A 20,003-nucleotide genomic window follows, 5' to 3' on the forward strand; every position below is an offset into this window, starting at 1 on the left:
AGCACACAACGGCTCGCACCGCGAGGCGTTGTGTGCTTGTAGATCTGCTATTTTCACTAGTTTTGTGCGATGGTCTTGTATGATGAAGCAGGGCTTTACTTTATGAAAAAACATAGACATTTGAAACTTGAAGATACAAGGTTTCTGCCCGAGAGTGACGATAAGTTCTTAAAAAGGGGATTTATAAGACAACCGCGTGTCCTCAGGTATTCTTAAAGGGTTAAAAGGCCTTATCTGCCGGCGCAGGTCTTTATGCAGGAGGAGTTCCAAGTCTTGTTTTGATCATCTGTCAAGTGGAAGCATCAAACACTTCCCTTTCCCCCGAAGTTCATCCACTTTCATGATGGGCTGCTTTGTGATGGGTTCTGACCTACGCTGTCAATCATGTTTGATTCTCCCTATCTGTCTGGCACGAAAGCTACACATCAGACAGACACTTTTTTTTTGCCAGAGTGATTGCTGTGCCTTCTCCACTGTCTGTCCTGATATGATCTATTTGGCTTGTAGTGACGAAGGCAGATTCCTATCCCTGTGCACCACAGCAATTTTCATCGGCTAACATTAGAAAACACAAAAGTGTATATCGTTGTTGACGGGTGGAAACCTTGTATGTCCAAAACCTTTTTTTTTTCTTTATCTTTTCTTTTCATCAAATAAAATAGTGAAAATAGCCGATCTACAAGCACACAACGCCTCGCTGTGTGCTTGTAGATCTGCTATTTTCACTAGTCTTGTGCGACAGTCTTGTATGATGAAGCAGGGCTTTACTTTACGAAAAAAACGTACAAATTTGAAACTTGGAGATACGAGGTTTCTGCCGAGCAGTGACGATATAACATCAGCCCAAAGGCTTGTTTATGGCGTGGTCCTCGTTCTGCATAAGCTGTCAGGGCGGGTTTGCAGTGATAAGTTCAATGTTTAGCTCTTAATGTGGGGAACTGTATGAACAAAGTAGTCGTAAACAGAATGCAGCCATGCAAAACTGAATTTTGAGTGTAATTTTGGAACGTTGTCTAGTAGCAGACAGTGTTCGCATTTCATTGTGTGTGTGTGTGTGTGTGTGTGTGTGTGTGTGTGTGTGTGTGTGTGTGTGTGTGTGTGTGTGTGTGTGTGTGTGTGTGTGTGTGTGTGTGTGTGTGTGTGTACTTGTATTACTATACTTGTGGGGGCCAACATTTTGTCCCCACAAGTAGAATTTAAGAAATAGACATTGATAGGAGTTAGGCCTGACTTATGGAGTTATGGTTGATTCATACGCAGTCGCATGCTTTTGTCGTGCACCGGGAACAAGATCGACAAGCTCACCACGAGCCGCAAACGCCAAGCATGGCGATGCCAATACTTTTATACTTTTACTCAAACAAATTTTGAATTCTGTAGTTCTACTTGTAACAGAGTATTTTTTTACTTAAAGGAGTGGCGACACCGGCCGAAATTTAACATTATGATACAGTAGGTCACGTGGTGTTTCTTCAAACAGTCTGAAAAGGAGGCGGGCCGTATCAGTTAGTAGTGAATGTATACTTCGTCCGTCATGCGGTGCCGCGCAATGTATACTTCGTCCGTCGTGCGGTGCCGCGCACAACGTGATGCCTTGTTGTTAGCGTTTAGCCCGGCTAGCGCTGCACCGCACGGCTATTTGCGAGAGCTATTGTGTACACACACACGCGCGCGCGAAAGCACACACACACAGGCTACACACACACACACACACACACAGAGTGTATGAGCCACGGAGGCACGGACCTCCTCTGCGGAGGTCGGAGGAGGAGATCGCTGGACCCTCGTTCTACGCTTGCTCCGGTGTCCCGGGTGCTCCAGTCAGGTTAGGGGAAGAGACAGCAGAGTATGGCCGACAAAACCGTCTCATAGACGGGGAGAAGCGTGTTGACCCTCGTACACCTTTTTTGACACCTTTTTTGAAGAAGACATGTACTTTTTTATCGGTCTAACCATTGATTTTATAGCGAATGCTATATAATTTTTACCCCTAGAACTGATAGTTTTAAAGTTGGTTTAGAAAGTCGGAAACACACCTCGGACAGCTTTTTTTGGGGCAGTTTCAAAAGATAATGATATGGATAATCGACTCCGCCCCTCCCCCCATATTAGCCCAAACAAATTAATTTATTTCAGTTACTGTACAGAAAGTACTACTTTCAGTACAGTAACTACAATAAATTAATTTGATTGGGTCATTTAACATGGGGGTACATGACATCATTAAAAAAATTGCCTAATTTGATAGCCTTAATTAGCTGTTTTGGCCATGTCACTCCACCTTCAACTAAAACATTTGAGTAGTTTTTCCACCACTGCCTAAAATGTCGACGTCCTCATAATGATTACAAACGTGCGTGCTTGTGTTTTTTATGCTTCCAGCCGTGTGCCAGTTTGGTGGAGAGGAGCTGGTGGAAGGGGATCAGAAAGCGGTGCGGGACTCCTCTGGGAGGTGCCTGCTGTTTGAATGCAAGGTAAGTCCCTTCAACAGTCTGCCCAGCCATTCAGTTAAAAAAATTAAAATATGTATATTTTTGAGTCTGTCTTGAGAGATTACTTCTTCAACAAACATATGAGTGCCAGCGGCGGCTCCAGAGATAAAGAGAGGCCGTTTTGGAACTGGAAAGATTCCCGGTTCAAAACCTCAGCTCCTGAGTCCTGGCACGCGTGTCGGAAGTGTCTTTGAGCAAAGCACTGAACCACCAACTATAACAGTGTTGTTCATTTTGTCGACTAAAACTATGGCGAAAAATGTCCGTCGACTGCCTTTTTTTCGCTGATGAAAACAAAATAAAAACAAAATAAAACTAAGCTATGATAACTAAATATATTGACAATTTCGTCAACAAATAAAAACTAGACTAAAACGTCGTAATGTAGATCCAGTAGAATTAAAGACGAGCCATTTTATGTTTGGTTGTGCTTGGGTGTTGCACTCTGAACATATGAGATCTACAAGCTCACAACATGTCAGGCTGCAACATGTTGGGAGCTTGTAAATCGGATATTTGCAGCATACAACCAAGTGTAAAATCAGGCATTACGACTATAAAAGTACACTAAAACTATAATACTTATGACTTAAATATGACTAAAACTAAAGGAAATGGTATTCAAGGGGGCATGGTGGCGCCTGCAGTCGGTAGTGCTGTCACCTCACAGCTAGAAGTTCCTGGGTTCGATTCCCACTGGGGACGCTGTGGGCACTAGGGGTGTGTTCTCTCCTCCGCATCATCAGTGCCCATACCCTAAGTGGGGTTGGCAAAAGGGCTTTTCTGTGTGGAGTTAGCATGTTCTTCCCGTGTCCCCTCTATACTGCCTCTCCCTGGCCAGCCTGATGGAGGGGAAAGGAATTGGTTGGAATAACGTGTTCCTTCCACGCACTACGTCTAACTCCCCCCTGTCAGAAGAAAAGGTGTGGCTTGGACTCCTCATACAGCATGGAAGCATAAGCTCAGTCTGTTGCTCTCCCCAGGTTGGCAGAGGGAGAGCAGCGCCCAGGATTACATTAGATAATTGGCACTGAAAAACGGGTTGCAAAACAACATTCTAAATTCAAAATCCAAAACTAAATTTGCTGTCAAAATTAATACTGTTAAACTAACTGCTCCCGATGAGCAAGTTGGTGCTTGTCAACATTAAGTTAGTTCTTTCTGTCCCTCGGTCTCTTTCTGTTTCTCTCTCTCTGTCTCTTTCTTTCTGACAGCCACAAGGGCACTCAATACATGGAGATACTCACCAAGAGGCTTGGCTGGTGCTTCTTGGCGTGTGAATGGGTGAATGTAGCGCACATTGTCTTTTCAAGACAGTGCTTTGGATAAATAGTTCTGTAGAACTGGCTGACTATTTACTGTATCCATGTGCACACTGCACACACTCATACATTGATCGAGTGAAACTGTTATTAAGTCTATTGAGACCAAGGTCTCTTTTGCAATGGAGTACTGCATAAGAAGTGGGAATGTTTACAGCTATAATATATTATCTTGCAGAACATGAATTACACACCCACATATATATTTACACAATTCAGAACTCAGGAAAATAGCTCAAATGCATTGTACATGTACAGTAACAACAACATGTAAATTACCATTGAATTCTTGGAAGCTTCAAAGGGGACAAAGCAATCCAGCTTCAAACTCTTATTTGTTCCATAAAGATGGAGCACGACTGATATAAAAAAAAAAAAAAAGATTTACATTTACTTTTGATTACTTTTTACGTAAAAGTAAAAAGGTATTGCCATCAAAATACTACAGGTGTGCCGTTTCAAGTCTTTGGGCTTTACCGCTCTTTTCCTGAACATTTCCTGCAAATCATCTTTTCTGCAGGTTTCTTTCCCAGTTTTGCTTTTCTATTTTTTATGGAGAATGGAGCATATTTTGTATGATCTTGTAGAATGACATTCTACAATACAATGCCAAAAATAAGGACATCATGCAGAATAAAAGTGGTTCAAATATATATATTTTCCTGGAAAGTTAGTGCACCCCAAAGTGCTCATCTAGTAAATTACATAATTATTTACTTTTCATATAATGTTGTTGTTGCAACAATAACGTGTGGTTGTCAACAAAATCCCAAGACACAGCTGTGTGGGAACACCCGGCATATGTTATGCTTTGCCGCGAACCAAATTACCTCTTGTTGAGAGACCGTCTGGAATTGAACAACTCTAAGGGTTTAACAAACACTCCTCTCTAGACAGAAGCAACATTGACCATTATTTACACACAGAGGGTTATTTTGTTCAGACTGCCCTAAGTTCTACCCCCCATATAATCAGTAATTCACTTAAACCGGCACTTTGACTCCTGTTCATTTTCATCGTTCTGTGCACGACAGGTCACTAAATACTCTGGATAAGCAAATGTGCTAGCGCTACAGCAGGGTGTCCATTGAATTCTCCAATACAAACGTCCATACCGTCCTTTTGCACAAGTCTTTAATTGGGATAATCTCTGCTAATTGAGTCAGCATTTGGAAGCCAGAGCAACCCAATTGTTAATCAAAGAGATACCTGAGGCTTTAAGCCCATAGTTTCTAGAATGATCACCTGAGCTGTTCTTCATCACAAATCCTATGCCTTACTGAATCACTTAGCGTAAAGCATTCGCCAGATGGCAGGGCTAGGGCGTTGAACTTCCACGTCAATTAGTTTGATCACCTCAACGCCGGGGGGCGAGCCCGTTAATCGATCAGGAAACGTTACAATTTTGCAAGTTTGTGCAGCGGGCAGCGCTCGCTCGGCTCCGTCATAACCACACAACGGTGTCTTTTGGACAGCTGTCTGTGGCTGGCTGCTTCTTGGACCATCTGTGTCTGCAGGTAAAGATGACAGGCTGGCATACCCAGAGCAGATCAAAGGACCCGGGATGGATGGATGGGGGTTGGTGGGGGGCTGTCAGTCACAGCGCTACTGCTGCAGACGCCTAGGCGAGCCTCTCCTCTGACAGCTGTTTGTCGTGCCTCTGATCTGTGTGCTCTGCCTGCTGGTTTGTGGGTGTGGGGGTTCAGCCAGGCCTAGCTGCTTGATAAGTCGCTTGATAACTTCTGAGGGACTTTTTTTTTTTACGACGTTGCCTCGAGATTGATAGTTAATTAACAGTGTTACAAATGATGGGAAGTTAATGTCTATTAAGGCTATAATGTCTACAGTACAAACTGTACTTCAGTCTCCCTGGACCCAATATATCATATTGTTGGTGTCTGTTGTTTGAACTTTTTCTTTATTCGTAAATTGACGCCCTGCTTGATCATAATACAGCGTCACACCAAAGCATCAAAAGTAGCAGATCTATAAGCTTGTAGATCTACTACTTGTGCTGTTTTTGATGTTGAATCCTTAAAAGTAATAGTTTGGACCCGACAAATGAAACTTCATATATGTCATTATGATGTCATATCATAGCGTTTTGTTATGGGACTTAACATTGTATAATTATTTTATTGTTAATAATTTTCTGAAAATCTCTTCAGAAAAGAGATTTTAGAATCAGCCTCAGTTCTTAATGGGACAATAGGGGTTCCCCAGGGCACTTGTATTGGGCCCTGGGCCCTTGTATTGCACAGTCTTTTCAGATAGGGGTCCTGCGGCCACATCCATGCTAATTCGGGGGTCCTTGACCATGCAAATGTTTGAGAACCCCTGCTATAAGTACATAACAACGGGAAAGTCCCGATCTGGCGAAGCCCGAAGTGGCGAAGTGGGGAAATGTCTCCTACCGCACCGTTATGGCGAACGCGTATCTATATGGCGAAGCCCGATATTGTATGGTAGTACAATGATAATATGCAGTGCTGTCTGCACTCAGCTTGTCTAGCCTGACTATCCTTTGTCGTATGTGTGTTGTACGGCGAAAATAGCTGATCTGCAAGCTCACAACACGTTGCATCCACGAGACAACGTGAGCACACTGAGAGACGCTCACGCCTCCCCTCCCCTAGGTGCTAAGCCTCGCATTTGCATGCATACATACGTTACTCCTGTATCTGGCCTATACTCCTGTTCGCATCTGCAAGCTCACAACACGTCGCATCCACGAGACAACGTGAGCACACTGAGAGACCCTCACGCCTCCCCTCCCCTAGGTGCTAAGCCTCGCATTTGCATGCATACATACGTTACTCCAGTATCTGGCCTATACTCCTGTTCGCAATTTGGGGTGAGGGGAGTTTCTCACCTGAACTGAGTCAGTGGGTCCCTAGACATGAAAAATCACAGAGGTGCTCGTCCGCCATAGTGCCACGAATGGCGCAATGGCCAAATCAAATATGGCCACCATCGGCTATGATAAAAATCCAACTTTTCTGTTTCTGGGTGTATATGCACATGTAATACCTCCATTTGGACTAATTTGGGTGTGGGGAATTCATTTCTGATATTGTTTTGACCATTTTGGGTGATTTGGACCTTGAAAGGTCATGGTCAAGGTCATTTTGTAATTCCGAAGACCATGGCCACAACTTGGCCATTGTTAAGAGTAAAAACAGGTGCTGTAGGTCTAAACCAACTAATTCTGACATGTATAATTCATTTCTGGTATTGTTTTGACCATTAAGGATCATCTTGTCTTTGAAATATCAATGTCAATGCCATTTTTCAAAAACGATTTTGTCTTTAGTAGCACTTTTATTTTATTTTTTCATAATAGTTTGTTTTGTTTATAACAAAATACAAACTAGTTAGAAATACAAGAAGTAAAAATCCCCATTTAACTTTATAGAGGGACATTAAATGGGTGATTAAATTAGCAAATAAGACTATTTAAGAATAATAAAATCACACAACAAAAATCACACAACAAAATCACACACAAAATGAAATAACAATTTCCCTCAAAGTGCACCATATTGTGATTCTATTAGTATGCAAGTTAGTGTGATGTGCTTTTACAGGATGGATTTGCCATTGTTCCATCACAAAATATGATGCACAGAACTCCATCAGCAAGGCAGCCATAACGTTGAGTGTCATGCTTCATACATGCTAGGAGCCTTCCATCCATCAGGGCTTGACATTGACTTTTTGTGGCACTTGTCCTGTGGACAAGACATTTCCCATTCACTTGTCCGGGCACAAAAGTCACTATCCAGTCCGGATAAACAAATTATATTTCTTTCTTTAATGCATGCATAGGACTCAGACATTGAAATATAATGAATAATACAAGGACTGCTAATGAACCTCCTTGCTCCCTCCACTCCATAGTATGGGCAGTCTATAGTCTGCATACAGGACAATAATATTATGAATAATGTTATGACCTGATCCATGTTCTATTGGTGCACTTTGAGGGAAATTGTTATTTGCTTTTGTTATGTGATCTTATTTGTCACTTTTATTCATAAATAGTCTTATTTGCTCATTTAAACACCCATTTAAAACCCCCCTTTAAAGTTAAATGGGGGTGTTTACTTGTTCTATTTCTCACTAGTATGTATTTTGTTATAAACAAAACAAACTATTAAGAAAAAATTAAATAAAAGTGCTAGTAAAGACAAAATCGTTTTTGAAAAATGGCATTGACATTGATATTTCAAAGACAAGATGATCCTTAATGGCCAAAACAATACCAGAAATTAATTAAACATGTCAGAATTAGTTGGTTTAGACCTACAGCACCTGTTTTTACTCCTAACAATGGCCAAGTTGTGGCCATGGTCTTCGGAATTACAAAATGACCTTGACCATGACCTTTCAAGGTCCAAATCACCCAAAATGGTCAAAACAATATCAGAAATGAATTCCCCACACCCAAATTAGTCCAAATGGAGGTATTACATGTGCATATACACCCAGAAACAGAAAAGTTGGATTTTTATCATAGCCGATGGTGGCCATATTTGATGTGGCCATTGCGCCATTCGTGGCACTATGGCGGACGAGCACCTCGGTGATTTTTCATGTCTAGGGACCCACTGACTCAGTTCAGGTGAGAAACTCCCCTCACCCCAAATTGCGAACAGGAGTATAGGCCAGATACTGGAGTACGTATGCACGCAAACGTGTGTGAACCTTCGGCTTCACTGTGCGGGGGAGGGGAGGCGTGAGCGTCTCTCAGTGTCGTGACTCGAGTGTCTCTCAGCCAACAGTCTATTTGTCTTTGACTAAATGAAACTATTGAGCTGAACTATTGTAGCCTACTACCACACAATATATGTGCCCACTGCCCAGTCTTCAGCGTTTCTCTAAACCTCGCGCAAAGCATGTTTCCGCGTTGGTAAAAATAGCTGATCTACAAGCTCACGTTGTCTCGTGGATGCGACGTGTTGTGAGCATAGAGTTATAATAAGAAGGTTGTGAGCTTGCAGATCAGCTATTTTCGCGGACAAAGGATAGTCAGGCTAGCGAGACAAGCTGAGTGCAGACAGCACTGCATATTATCATTGTACTACCATACAATATCGGGCTTCGCCATATAGATACGCGTTCGCCATAACGGTGCGGTAGGAGACATTTCCCCACTTCGCCACTTCGGGCTTCGCCAGAAAGGTACGTGCCCCATAACAACAAAGTATATAAGGGTTTAAGTGATTAACTTTCGACTGGTATAATCCGTCCGCGCCACATCGCGCCGGCAGAGCTGATGTGCCCACCATAGTCAGCTGGGTCTGAAGTTAATGAGTCTGAACCAGCATTAATCCAGAGCGCTAGCAGGAAAGGCTAATTAATGCAAAATGCCAAAGACATGCTGGGGAGAGAAGAAGGAACTCCCCAATCAAGTTTTTAAACTCTCTCACCAGCACCTCACTGACACAATTCCACAAGATTGATTCGGGAGAAGGATTTTGAGATCGTTTGAGTTAATTAAGATGAATCACGGGAACCACCGTCCGCTATCCTTCAAAGTAAACTACGGGAGAGGAGAATTATTGAGGGAAGGGATTGTTTTCGTCGCTGTCGGGCGGAAACCTCGTATCTCCAATTGTCTGTATTTTGTGAAATTTAATGGCCTATTTCATCACACAAGAGTGTGTGAGTGAGTGAACATACTGTATGTGATCTACAAGCTCACAATGCGCCGTGAAGCAATGCGTTGTGAGCTTGTAGATCACCTATTTTCGCTACTTTAATTTTTTTTTAAAATAACGACAACAAAGGAACGGTTTCGGACATATAAGGTTTCCATCCGAGCGTGGCAACGATTTCTCTGTGGCGGTACAATAATACCGCTATTGACCAGTAACTTTGTCAAGGTAATTGGGTTTTAATGAGCAAGTGGGGAGGATGGACAAACAAACAGACATGCAGGCAGGGAGAGACGAGGTATACAGTAACACAATAGATGGATATAATTACCTTCATAATTACATTCAGGTCTGATCAAATGAGGGAGCGGCTGTGCAGACACAGTGAGAGGCTCATGAGGATCGGAAGAAATACTGTACTCCCAAGTTACCGATGCCACAATATGAAAAATACTCTGTTAGGGCACGGCCACAGCAACGTTTAATTCAATGGGAAAGGAGCAGTTTGTTGCCATTTGCGGATTTCTGCAAAAAAACTACGAAACGTTCTGTTCCCATTGAAATGCATTGGCAGAATCCGCCCTCCATGTCCTTACATAAGTTAAAGGGTAAAAGGTACCTTGAGTAAAATAAAAACATTGTGGCATAAAATATATTTAAAAGTATGCATACTTATTATGCAGACTCAAACTTCAAAATCGACCAATCTTTGCTACGCTGACTAGTCTACACTTGAAGTGAACCCAAGTGCACTCAAACACAGAGTCAAGAATGCATTCTAAATTCTGAGTTGTATTGCCAGACGAAGAAAAAAGGCAAGCAAAGGATTTGGGACGAAACTTGAGGCCTAAGGTTTAAGCTGGCTGAGCAGGCGAGGCGGGGTCCATGGAAGCCACGAAAACAGAGCAGGCAACAGGACAGGAATCTTGAAATATAATGTCCACGTATTTGCTAGAGAATCACAGTGTTTACTTATTTATATCCATAATAGATTTTCTCTTAAAAAACCTGCACCATTGACATGTTTCACACAGATTTTTTTTTTTTGCTAAATAGTTACTATATCAATTTTAAATCATTGAATCGAATGGTATCGTATCGGCATGAATGAACCAATATCTTCCATGTATCGGATCATCAACCATGTATCGTGATGCGTATGGTATCGCTATTAAATGTATCGTTACACCCCTAGTACAAACAGACACCAATTAACCCTCTGGACGGTCCGTGTATACGTCGGCCTTTGACGAATTTGATTTAAATGTTTTAACTTTTAATTCAGAATACAGTCCAAAACAGTCCAAAACGTGCTGTTTCTGAATGCTGTTTGGAAGTGGCAAAACAAAACTTAGAATTAGGTATTGTAAGAACAAAATGAGACCCGGTTCGAGCTTCTCGTTGCTGTGGTTCAAAACAGAATGCTGGTCGTCCAGTTGCACTCGAGAAAAAGCAATCGGTTTTGATGCACGCTGCTCCTACCCCGCCCCCCCCCTCCTCCCTCCTCCCCCCCCTCCTTCACCCCGGAGTGTAGAGATGGGATTTATGGCTCTTTAGAGTGAGCCGGATCTCTGGGATCCGTTCCTTTCAAAGAGCCGTTCAAAAGACTGTCTCATTTTAGTTAGTGGTTATTACTCTGTAGATCAGGGGTCTTCAACAGGGGGTCCGCGACCCCTAGGGGGTCCGCGGAGGTACTGCAGGGGGTCCGCGAAATTATTGCTTAAAAAAAAAAGGATTTAAAAAAAAAATCCTTCTTTTTTTTTTGCCATTTTCCACATTTATGTTAAAAAATAAATCATGATTCTATCCATTTTGAATAGCTTGAATACATGATTGCTATTGACATATTATTGACATTTGTTCTCAGTTAATAAGTAGTATGTTTAGAAATGGTTGTGGTACGGCCCACCCTGCTCGCTGTAACTTGTACATGTTTAAAATAAAAAATATGTCGTAGCCCCGACCCCCCCACCTTACGAGGTGGTAGGGGGTCCTGCTCCATCTGACATCTCCCCATCAGTTTGGGGGTCCCCGGCCTGAAAACGTTGAAGACCCCTGCTGTAGATGTTTATTATAATTACAAATAACTTCAAACCTATATACATTTATTTCGGACATATAAAGGTACATACCTGCCATTTGAAAATAGCCGATCTACAAGCTCACAATGCATTGCATTGTGAGCTTGTAGATCGGCTATTTTCAAATGATTTTTCTAAATTTTTACTCATTGGAAAACCTGTGATTATATTATAATCATTATAATACAATATAAATTTGTATTACAACTATCCTAAATTATAATACACTATAATGGATTATAACAGTGATTATAATACAATATAAAGTATTAATGTATTACTATGATAATTATAATACACATAATAGATTATAAAAGTGGTTATGACACAATAGAATCTATTATCATGTATTACAACTACAGTATGGTGGTCTAAATGAAAAGTCAGTGAGTGATCAGTCATTATGATGTGTTTGGCCCTGTTTGGCCTAGCTCAGACCTACTCTAGATTGGATACTTTTTTTTTTGTACCACTTTCACACCACTCTACCCAGTCTTGTAGTGGAAAACCTGGCACAAGTGGGCTGTGTGGTGTGGTGTTGAGCCTGTGGAAAATGGGCTTTTCACTAATGCTTCAGGGGAATCCTTTTGCATGTTGGTGACAGGGGCCTGCAAAGCAATAATATCGCTGCTTATATCTATTAACATCAATTATAATACTTCTACAATACATTATATTCGGTAGGTTGCACGAGCCTAATAGTCTCCAATATGCCTGATATTTATTGTTTAGGAACAGCTTATCTTGTTATATGATTCAGCCAGTCCTTGGAAGCAGCTAACAACAGTATAACTGTTGTATAACTATGATTACTCCCGTTCTCTTGGCAGAACTACCGTACCACTGACATGTGTTATTGTACTTCCCTCCATGATATCATGTACATAAAGCATAACCATCACCACATAGAATATGGTCTGGTCTCCTACTTAGCTTATCGATTACTGATTGATCCAGAATTCCACAACAACAGGCCCATTTTCTCAAAATACGCCTATGTATAGATTACATTTCAAGAACAAAATAGAAAACATTTCTGTGTCCAAGACATTTCCTGTAGTCTGTTTAGTAATAGAGGTATTGTCACATCAGTGGCTGCCAGACTAATACAATATAAAGTTAAACATAAATAGCAATATAACCACAGAACCCCAAAGTGACAATTATGAGTAACAGCAAAGTAGATTACAACTGGAGAATAAACGTGTGGTGTCTAGTCTGTCAAGTTGTGTCAACAAGAACATTATTATTCATCAGGGAAAGCTGACAGAACATGGACACAGAGGCATTTATTTCTAGGCACAGGATTTATTTCTTGGTGGATTTCTCGTCTTCTTGGAGAGAGGAACAGCCTGGATGTTGGGCAGCACTAACCCTGAGCGATGGTCACTTCGCCCTTGTTGACAACAGGCAGCTGGAGGTGACGGGGGATGATATGTAAATTCAACAAATTCTTTCAAACAACTGGCCTTCTTGCCCTGGCATTTGTGCCCTAAAAAAAAACTAAAGAAAGAAAAAACACCAAAGGCCAAGTGACCTTGCCTCTAAAATTTGAAATTCCACCTGCTACTGTATAATATATTAAGAAAGCCCAATGCTGACAGCTGACCTGGACCAATAAAACCAAGTATAGAACACACACTTGCTGTGCTTTCCTAGAAATAACACAGAGCCAGAGGCATTCATAACATTCAGCCATAACTAAAACCCCTTTAAAGATGCTTCAGTTTCTTAGTAATATGTTTGACTTGTTACAGAGTGAGTCAATGAAGAAGCTGTATTCTTTCAAATAATTTATTGGATACAGTACACTTAATATAGCATGTATTGCAGAGAAAACTGTAACCATCCAGTATTACCGAGTCTCTCTGAATGAAAGTAATAATACATTAAAGTTAGACCATCAACAAATTAAACGCTAGCATCCCTATTCATATGATAATAGAATATCTTTTTGATCTACTCACTCAACACGTTGTGAATGTGATGCCCACCCACAATGCGCCACGTGTTTGAGCTTGTAGATTTGCCTAATGTTTGCCTAAACCTAACCTAAACACCAACCTCAGTGGGGGTATTTTTGAATGGGGATGTTTCTAAGTGGGGGTGTTTCTGAATGGAGGTCTGCCCCCATTTTGGGCAAAATGATTTGGTTTGAAGGGAGAAAAGAGCAGCAAGTACAGAGCCAATGGTCAAATTGAATCTTTATAAATGTCCTAGTCAAAGTGTCAAATGATCAATAGGAACAATAAACTGAGCACTAAGCCATGCAATCTAACAATAGCCTACATCTTTTGTAGTATGTAATTGGTATGACCACGACGGGCTACATAGACATGCCACAGGGCATGTCCCTTAAGACTTAAGAAAAGTCAGCTTGTATAAAATGTACAGTATTGTATAGACAGTAATAGAATCAACCTTTTAAATTGAGAGGGTAGGTGTCTCTTAAAAGAGCCTTTGTGGGGTTTGTACGTATGAAGTATGAAGCAGATGTATTTCTTGGTGGCTTTCTCTGTCTTCATGGGCAGCAGAACCGCCTGGATGTTGGGCAGCGATGGTCACTCCACCCAGCACCTTGTTGAGCTCCTCGTCGTTGCAAGAGGCAGCTGGAGGTGACGGGGATGATACGGGTACTCTTGTTACGCAGCAGCCTGTGGACACATTGTAATTTAACAGTAAAAAGTGTTTTTTATTGATTTATTTTATTAGACAAAAATGGAGAACTGTACAATTGAAATGTAGTACAGTACAAGTACAGATAAACACCTTGCCTAAAAGGAACATCTCAAATAAAACAAATTAATTAAACCAAAAATAGTTAATGAGTCAACACCACATCTCTTTTCCAATAATAGTGGATCTACAAGCTCACTATGTGTTATGGGCTTGTAGATCTGCTATTTTTTGGCAAAGTGATTTGATGTTTAGGGGAAAAGAGCAGACAAGTACATGTCCAACACACTATAATGTGTAACTAAACAAATACAAAATTAAATTAAAATCAGTGATGACAGTGCAGTCAAACACGCCATCTATGAATAGTGTAATTTGCAACACAATTGTATTTATACTACTTGGGGTCATTGCTTCATCTCTGAGCCAAGGGGGTCCTGGCTTGAACCCTTGGCAATGCATGCAACAAGTCTGGCCATTGTTCTATCTCCAAAACAACGGCGCTTGCCTTTAATAAAGCGTGTGTGTCATAACCATGTTATGTATGTTGCATCACATGTATAATGACTGTGTCTACGCTGTGTACAGTATGAGAGGACCTGACTAGAGTAGACATTACAATCGTCATGAAACTGTACCTTTTTCTATGCAAACTTCTAATAATGTCTTCAATCAATCAATCAATCAATCAATCAATCAATCAATCAAACAAACAATGCCTAGGGTTGGAGTAATGAGAGTATGGGATCTTGCACTTCTGGGCAGTCCAACGCTGTTCCAGAAAATGTTCATAGCCTAAAACTGTACACAAAAATTAGCATTTTTTTTTAATGATGTCATGTACCCCCATGTTAAATTATCCAATCAAATGATGCTGCCGACACGCCCATACAGCTACAGTAGCTGTATGGGCGTGTCGGCAGAATAGGCTGTTGATTGTACTGCATACTTTGAGCTCCACCCCCTTTACAAACCGTTTCAACAAAGACCACGTGACCTACTGTACCATAATGTTAAATTTCGGCCGGTGTCACCACTCCTTTAAGTACCAATATTAGAACGTACTCATTATGCAGAATGTCCTGTTTCACAGGTTTTCCAATGAGTAAAAATTTAGAAAAATCATTTGAAAAAAATATTTTTCAAATGGCAGGTATGTACCTATTGTGTCATAACCACTTTTATAATCTATTATAGTGTATTATAATTATCATAGTAATACATTAATACTTTATATTGTATTATAATCACTGTTATAATCCATTATAGCGTATTATAATTTAGGATAGTTGTAATACAAATTTATATTGTATTATAATGATTATAATATAATCACAGGTTTTCCAATGAGTAAAACATTTGAAAAATCATTTGAAAATAGCCGATCTACAAGCTCACAATGCGACACATTGTGAGCTTGTAGATCGGCTATTTTCAAATGGCAGGTATGTACCTTTATATGTCCGAAATAAATGTATATAGGTTTGAAGTTATTTGTAATTATAATAAAGATCTACAGAGTAACTACTAACTAGAATGAGACAGTCTTTTGAACGGCTCTTTGAAAGGAACGGATCCCAGAGATCCGGCTCACTCCAAAGAGCCATAAATCCCATCTCTACACTCCGGGGTGAAGGAGGGGGAGGAGGGAGGAGGGGGGGGCGGGGTAGGAGCAGCGTGCATCAAAACCGATTGCTTTTTCTCGAGTGCAACTGGACGACCAGCATTCTGTTTTGAACCACAGCAACGAGAAGCTCGAACCGGGTCTCATTTTGTTCTTACAATACCTAATTCTAAGTTTTGTTTTGCCACTTCCAAACAGCATTCTGAAACGGGCCGTTTTGGACTGTTTTGGACTGTATTCTGAATTAAAAGTTAACACAAATAAAACTGAAACGCAAAGGGCCGGAAAATACACTGACCCTGGACAAACACGGGACAGACAAAGCCAGATGTAGGAGCGGTTAGGACCGCTCAAAAAAAGTACAGTACTTTAAAGTGACGTGTGTGTTTGTGTGTGTGTGCGTGCCTGCCTGTGTGTTTCAGGACCGGACCATGCACCGGGTGGTCCCCAGTGAGCCCTGTCCCCAGCTCAGCTGTCCAGAGTCTGAACACATCACTGTACCTGGCCGGTGCTGCAAGGTCTGCCGAGGTAATGAGACCTGTTATTATCCTCCATACGTTACTGTACAGCAGTGGTTCTTTTCAGGCCGTGACCCCCAAATAATCATGTTTTAACTGGGGACCCCCTCATCCTGACAAGCACTAAGAGTTGAGGCATTACATTTTGTATAACACGGTTCTATTGTGAAAATAGCAGATCTACATGCTCACAACGCCTCGCTTTTTTGCGAGGCGTTGTGAGCATGTAGATCTGCTATTTTCACAATTTCTGCTTCTAATATTTGACAATTTGGCCAATGTTTAACTCATTGAGTGCCAATCCCGAACTAGTTCGGCTTTATTAGCGTATCGCAGAGTGCCGATCCCGAACTAGTTCGGCTTAAAAAAAAAAAAAAAAAAAAAACTTTTTTTTTTTTTTGAAAAAACATTTTTTGAATTTTTTTTTTTTTTTTTTGGACCCCATCAAATCTAGTGAACATGATTTCAATCGCGATTTTGCATGTTCCACCCCCATACAACCCCATCTAACATACAGGGCAGCCATGTTTGTTTACATAACATGTAAAACATAATGGCGATTATCTCAAGAATGCCTGAACGGATTTCCAATCGGATTTTTTTGTTTGAAAGCTGTGAACAAACTGCACAAATCCACTCCAATGCAATCCAGGATTGCATTGGATTTTTTAGAGCTCATTCTTCTCTGTTTTTTTCCCATGCATGAGGTGTGCAAGGTTTAATCATGGCTAAGTTGACGAAAATAAGGCTTCTAAAATGCTTGGTAGCCAATAGCTAACTTCAAGCTAACTTCATCCTCTTCCTGTACATGCACAAAGGAAAGTGTTCAGGCAAGTCATGGCTGCAGGGCTTCTGCATATACCAGCATATCTCTATGGGATTTTCTATGGCCACTGGGCGCCCTCTAGTGGTGACTAGGGTGGCACTCAATGAGTTAACTTATCATTTTAGAGGTATTAAAAAGTCCTCAAATTGTCACTTTATAAATGTGCAGATACCCTCTATACACTTAAACTTTATGTTGGTTTGTTTACTGTTGAGTGAGAAAATAATGTTGCACATTAATTAAGTCAGTCATCTGGGGACCCCCCAAAATAATTTGGGGACCCCCCTGGGGGTCCCGACCCACAGGTTGAGAACCACTGCTGTGTTTGGGTTTTCGCTCTACATTCAATATCTCCGCAGGACAATAGTCAATATTTGTAGATTCATCATGAGCTTTCTTTTGCTTTTAGTATTATAGGTTGCAATGTCTCTCAATCCTGAAACGTCTTGTGGATATTCCTATTTACATAAAATGTTATATCTTTTTCTAGTTTGCTGCACCTGCAATGATAATAAAGGAAGGTTTGCGTATTGAATGTTCATTCACGTGTATTGTCCCTTCCAAGTAAACAAATAAAGTTAAGTAGAGTTGAATTGAGATTGTAAAATAAACTTTTGCTGGAGCAAACATTAAACCTAACACAAACTGCTTGCCATGTCAAAACGTACAAAATCTAAATGTGTGAAGCAATCAAACAACTTTTGTTTAAAGAAAAAGGAAGTCCAGCAAAGTCCCGGGGGCTTTCAGCTTGTTCCAGTCTCGTTGTCAAACCGAGACAACACAAATATTATACAAACAATGTATGCACCCTCAGGGTTTCAGAGGAAAGGTCGTAGTTGTGGACACAGGGCCGAAGAAATGTTGCCGCTACAATAGTATGACCTTCCAGCCGACCCGCCTCATACAAATACGGTATCTCTCGCCATGGCTCCCTTCCTCTTTCTCTGCACTGGTCTCATCCAGTGTTGCCGGCTCTGCTTATTATAAGCTACTTGTTTTTTTCTGTAAAGTTGATTGTAAATATTGGAAGCTGCGGATTGGATTTTGGGGATTGTTTCTAAAGTGTAATTGCTTATTCGGGGGTGTTTCGAAAGCTTCCTAAAGCTTTGCTTCCTAATTTTCTTTAAACCAGTGGTTCTTAAACATTTTCATGGCGAGGTCCCCAAGATTAATATGTATTTGTCCGTAGACCCCCCCCCATCTGAAAACATAAAAAAAAAAATATATATATATATTTTTAATAGCAGGTTTACAAGCTCACAACGCAAGCTTGTATATTGTGAGCCTGTAAATCACCTATTTCCAAATAGCCGTATATATAGTCGCTTCTTTTTTGGGGCTTGTTCTCATATAGACCCGGTTGACCTTATTCCTCCCATTAAAATCTGCCAACGCCGGTCTCGTGTGTCCTGCAGGTCATGATTTCTGTGCCGAGGGCCACGGCTGTGCAGAGCACTCTGACTGTGTCAACCTGGAGGCCGGGGACTGCTGCGTCTGCAAGGATGGCTTCCGCCCGCTGCGGCACGATAACGCTTACTGTGAAGGTAAGGGTTTCTGCTCTGAACCATAAACCTTGACTTTTTGAGCTCGTCCTTCGAGAGTTGCTGAATGTGTGAATAGTGGTGCGGCGGTATACAGTTCATTATTATTGAATGTCAATGTGTGCACTCTTTTATGACGTTGTCGTCTGGCCTCTGATCTCCTTAACTTTTTGTGCTTTTGTCGTAAATTAAGGCCCCACTTGGAAAAGCATCAAAAGTAGCAGATCTGCCATCCCGAAACATGGGGCGAAGCGGACATTTTTGAGCTTGTAGGTCGGCTACTTTTGATGCTTTTGATGAATTTGAATCCTGAAAATCTGAATCCTGAAAAGTAACAGTTTTGGACGATATGGACATTGTAGAGGTTCCGAAACATGTTACCTCGGGCACCGGCGCCTAACTTTGTCGCCGGTAGGGGGAGCATTCAGCACTCTGACTTTTGTTTAGGGTCGGGTAGGGTGTCTTATAGTGCAATTCTAACTCGGTTGCAAGCATGACACACATGTCATCAAATCAAATCATAACAAACTACATCAACCAGCATGCTTGTTTTGAACCCACATACAGTAACAGCAACCAATGGCTGCCATATCTCAGCTTAAATGATACATAATATGAATTGGCACGACGGCCAGGCAGGCAGGTAATACTGTGTATAAAAGATTAGGCTCATAAGCCTCCTATCATAACTCACCATCAGGCATCAGTCACCCCAACACTCAGCCGCGTCGCCAGTGGGCTTCAACATGGCTAATTTGCATTGACATTGATCTCCTCCTTTCACCAATAAATCTAAAAAGAGTGTGAACACTTCCACAGCCTTACTAAAGGGCAACCTCTCTGTCTTCTCTCAAGCCCTGCCGTGTCGCACACGTGCGACAAATTAATGTAGACCAGTAATCTGACTTCCCAGAAGTTTTTTTTTTGTTTTCTCCACTAGGGGGACTGTAACCCGTTGTCACACCAAAAGTGGTGACCTACTATTGAATAATGTAGAATGATTACACCGATTTTCGTGTAACACCCAGGAGTCCACTTTTTCAAAGCCCATGCATGTCTCCTTTGACAGAGGCAAGCTCCTTCATTCAGGAAACAGCGCAAATGCGTCAGATGGATTATTTGGGGACTATAGTGCCTGACAGGCACTGTTTTAACCCGCATGAGTCACTACCGCAGTGACACAAAGATTGCCCCCCCACCCCCACACACACACTGGCTTTATATAGATATAGATGCCCGGGCAAGCTGGATGCACCGCACTGG

The 20,003-nt window shown here is 41.4% G+C and overlaps 1 protein-coding gene across 1 annotated transcript in view; it reads left to right on the forward strand.

Annotated features, from left to right (window-relative positions):
* nell2a (neural EGFL like 2a) overlaps positions 1-20,003 on the forward strand; it is a gene marked incomplete at both ends in the record, with an annotated part of 221,277 nt that overhangs the window by 77,526 nt on the left and 123,748 nt on the right. Inside the window, 3 exons of the mRNA XM_080737060.1 lie at positions 2,383-2,474; positions 16,278-16,383; positions 18,615-18,743. Of these exons, the coding sequence (XP_080593186.1) occupies positions 2,383-2,474; positions 16,278-16,383; positions 18,615-18,743 (327 nt within the window). The remainder of the gene's footprint in view (positions 1-2,382; positions 2,475-16,277; positions 16,384-18,614; positions 18,744-20,003) is intronic.

Source organism: Nannobrachium achirus (genome assembly GCF_963921795.1).
Source record: "Nannobrachium achirus genome assembly, chromosome: 11".
NCBI classification, from domain to species: domain Eukaryota; kingdom Metazoa; phylum Chordata; class Actinopteri; order Myctophiformes; family Myctophidae; genus Nannobrachium; species Nannobrachium achirus.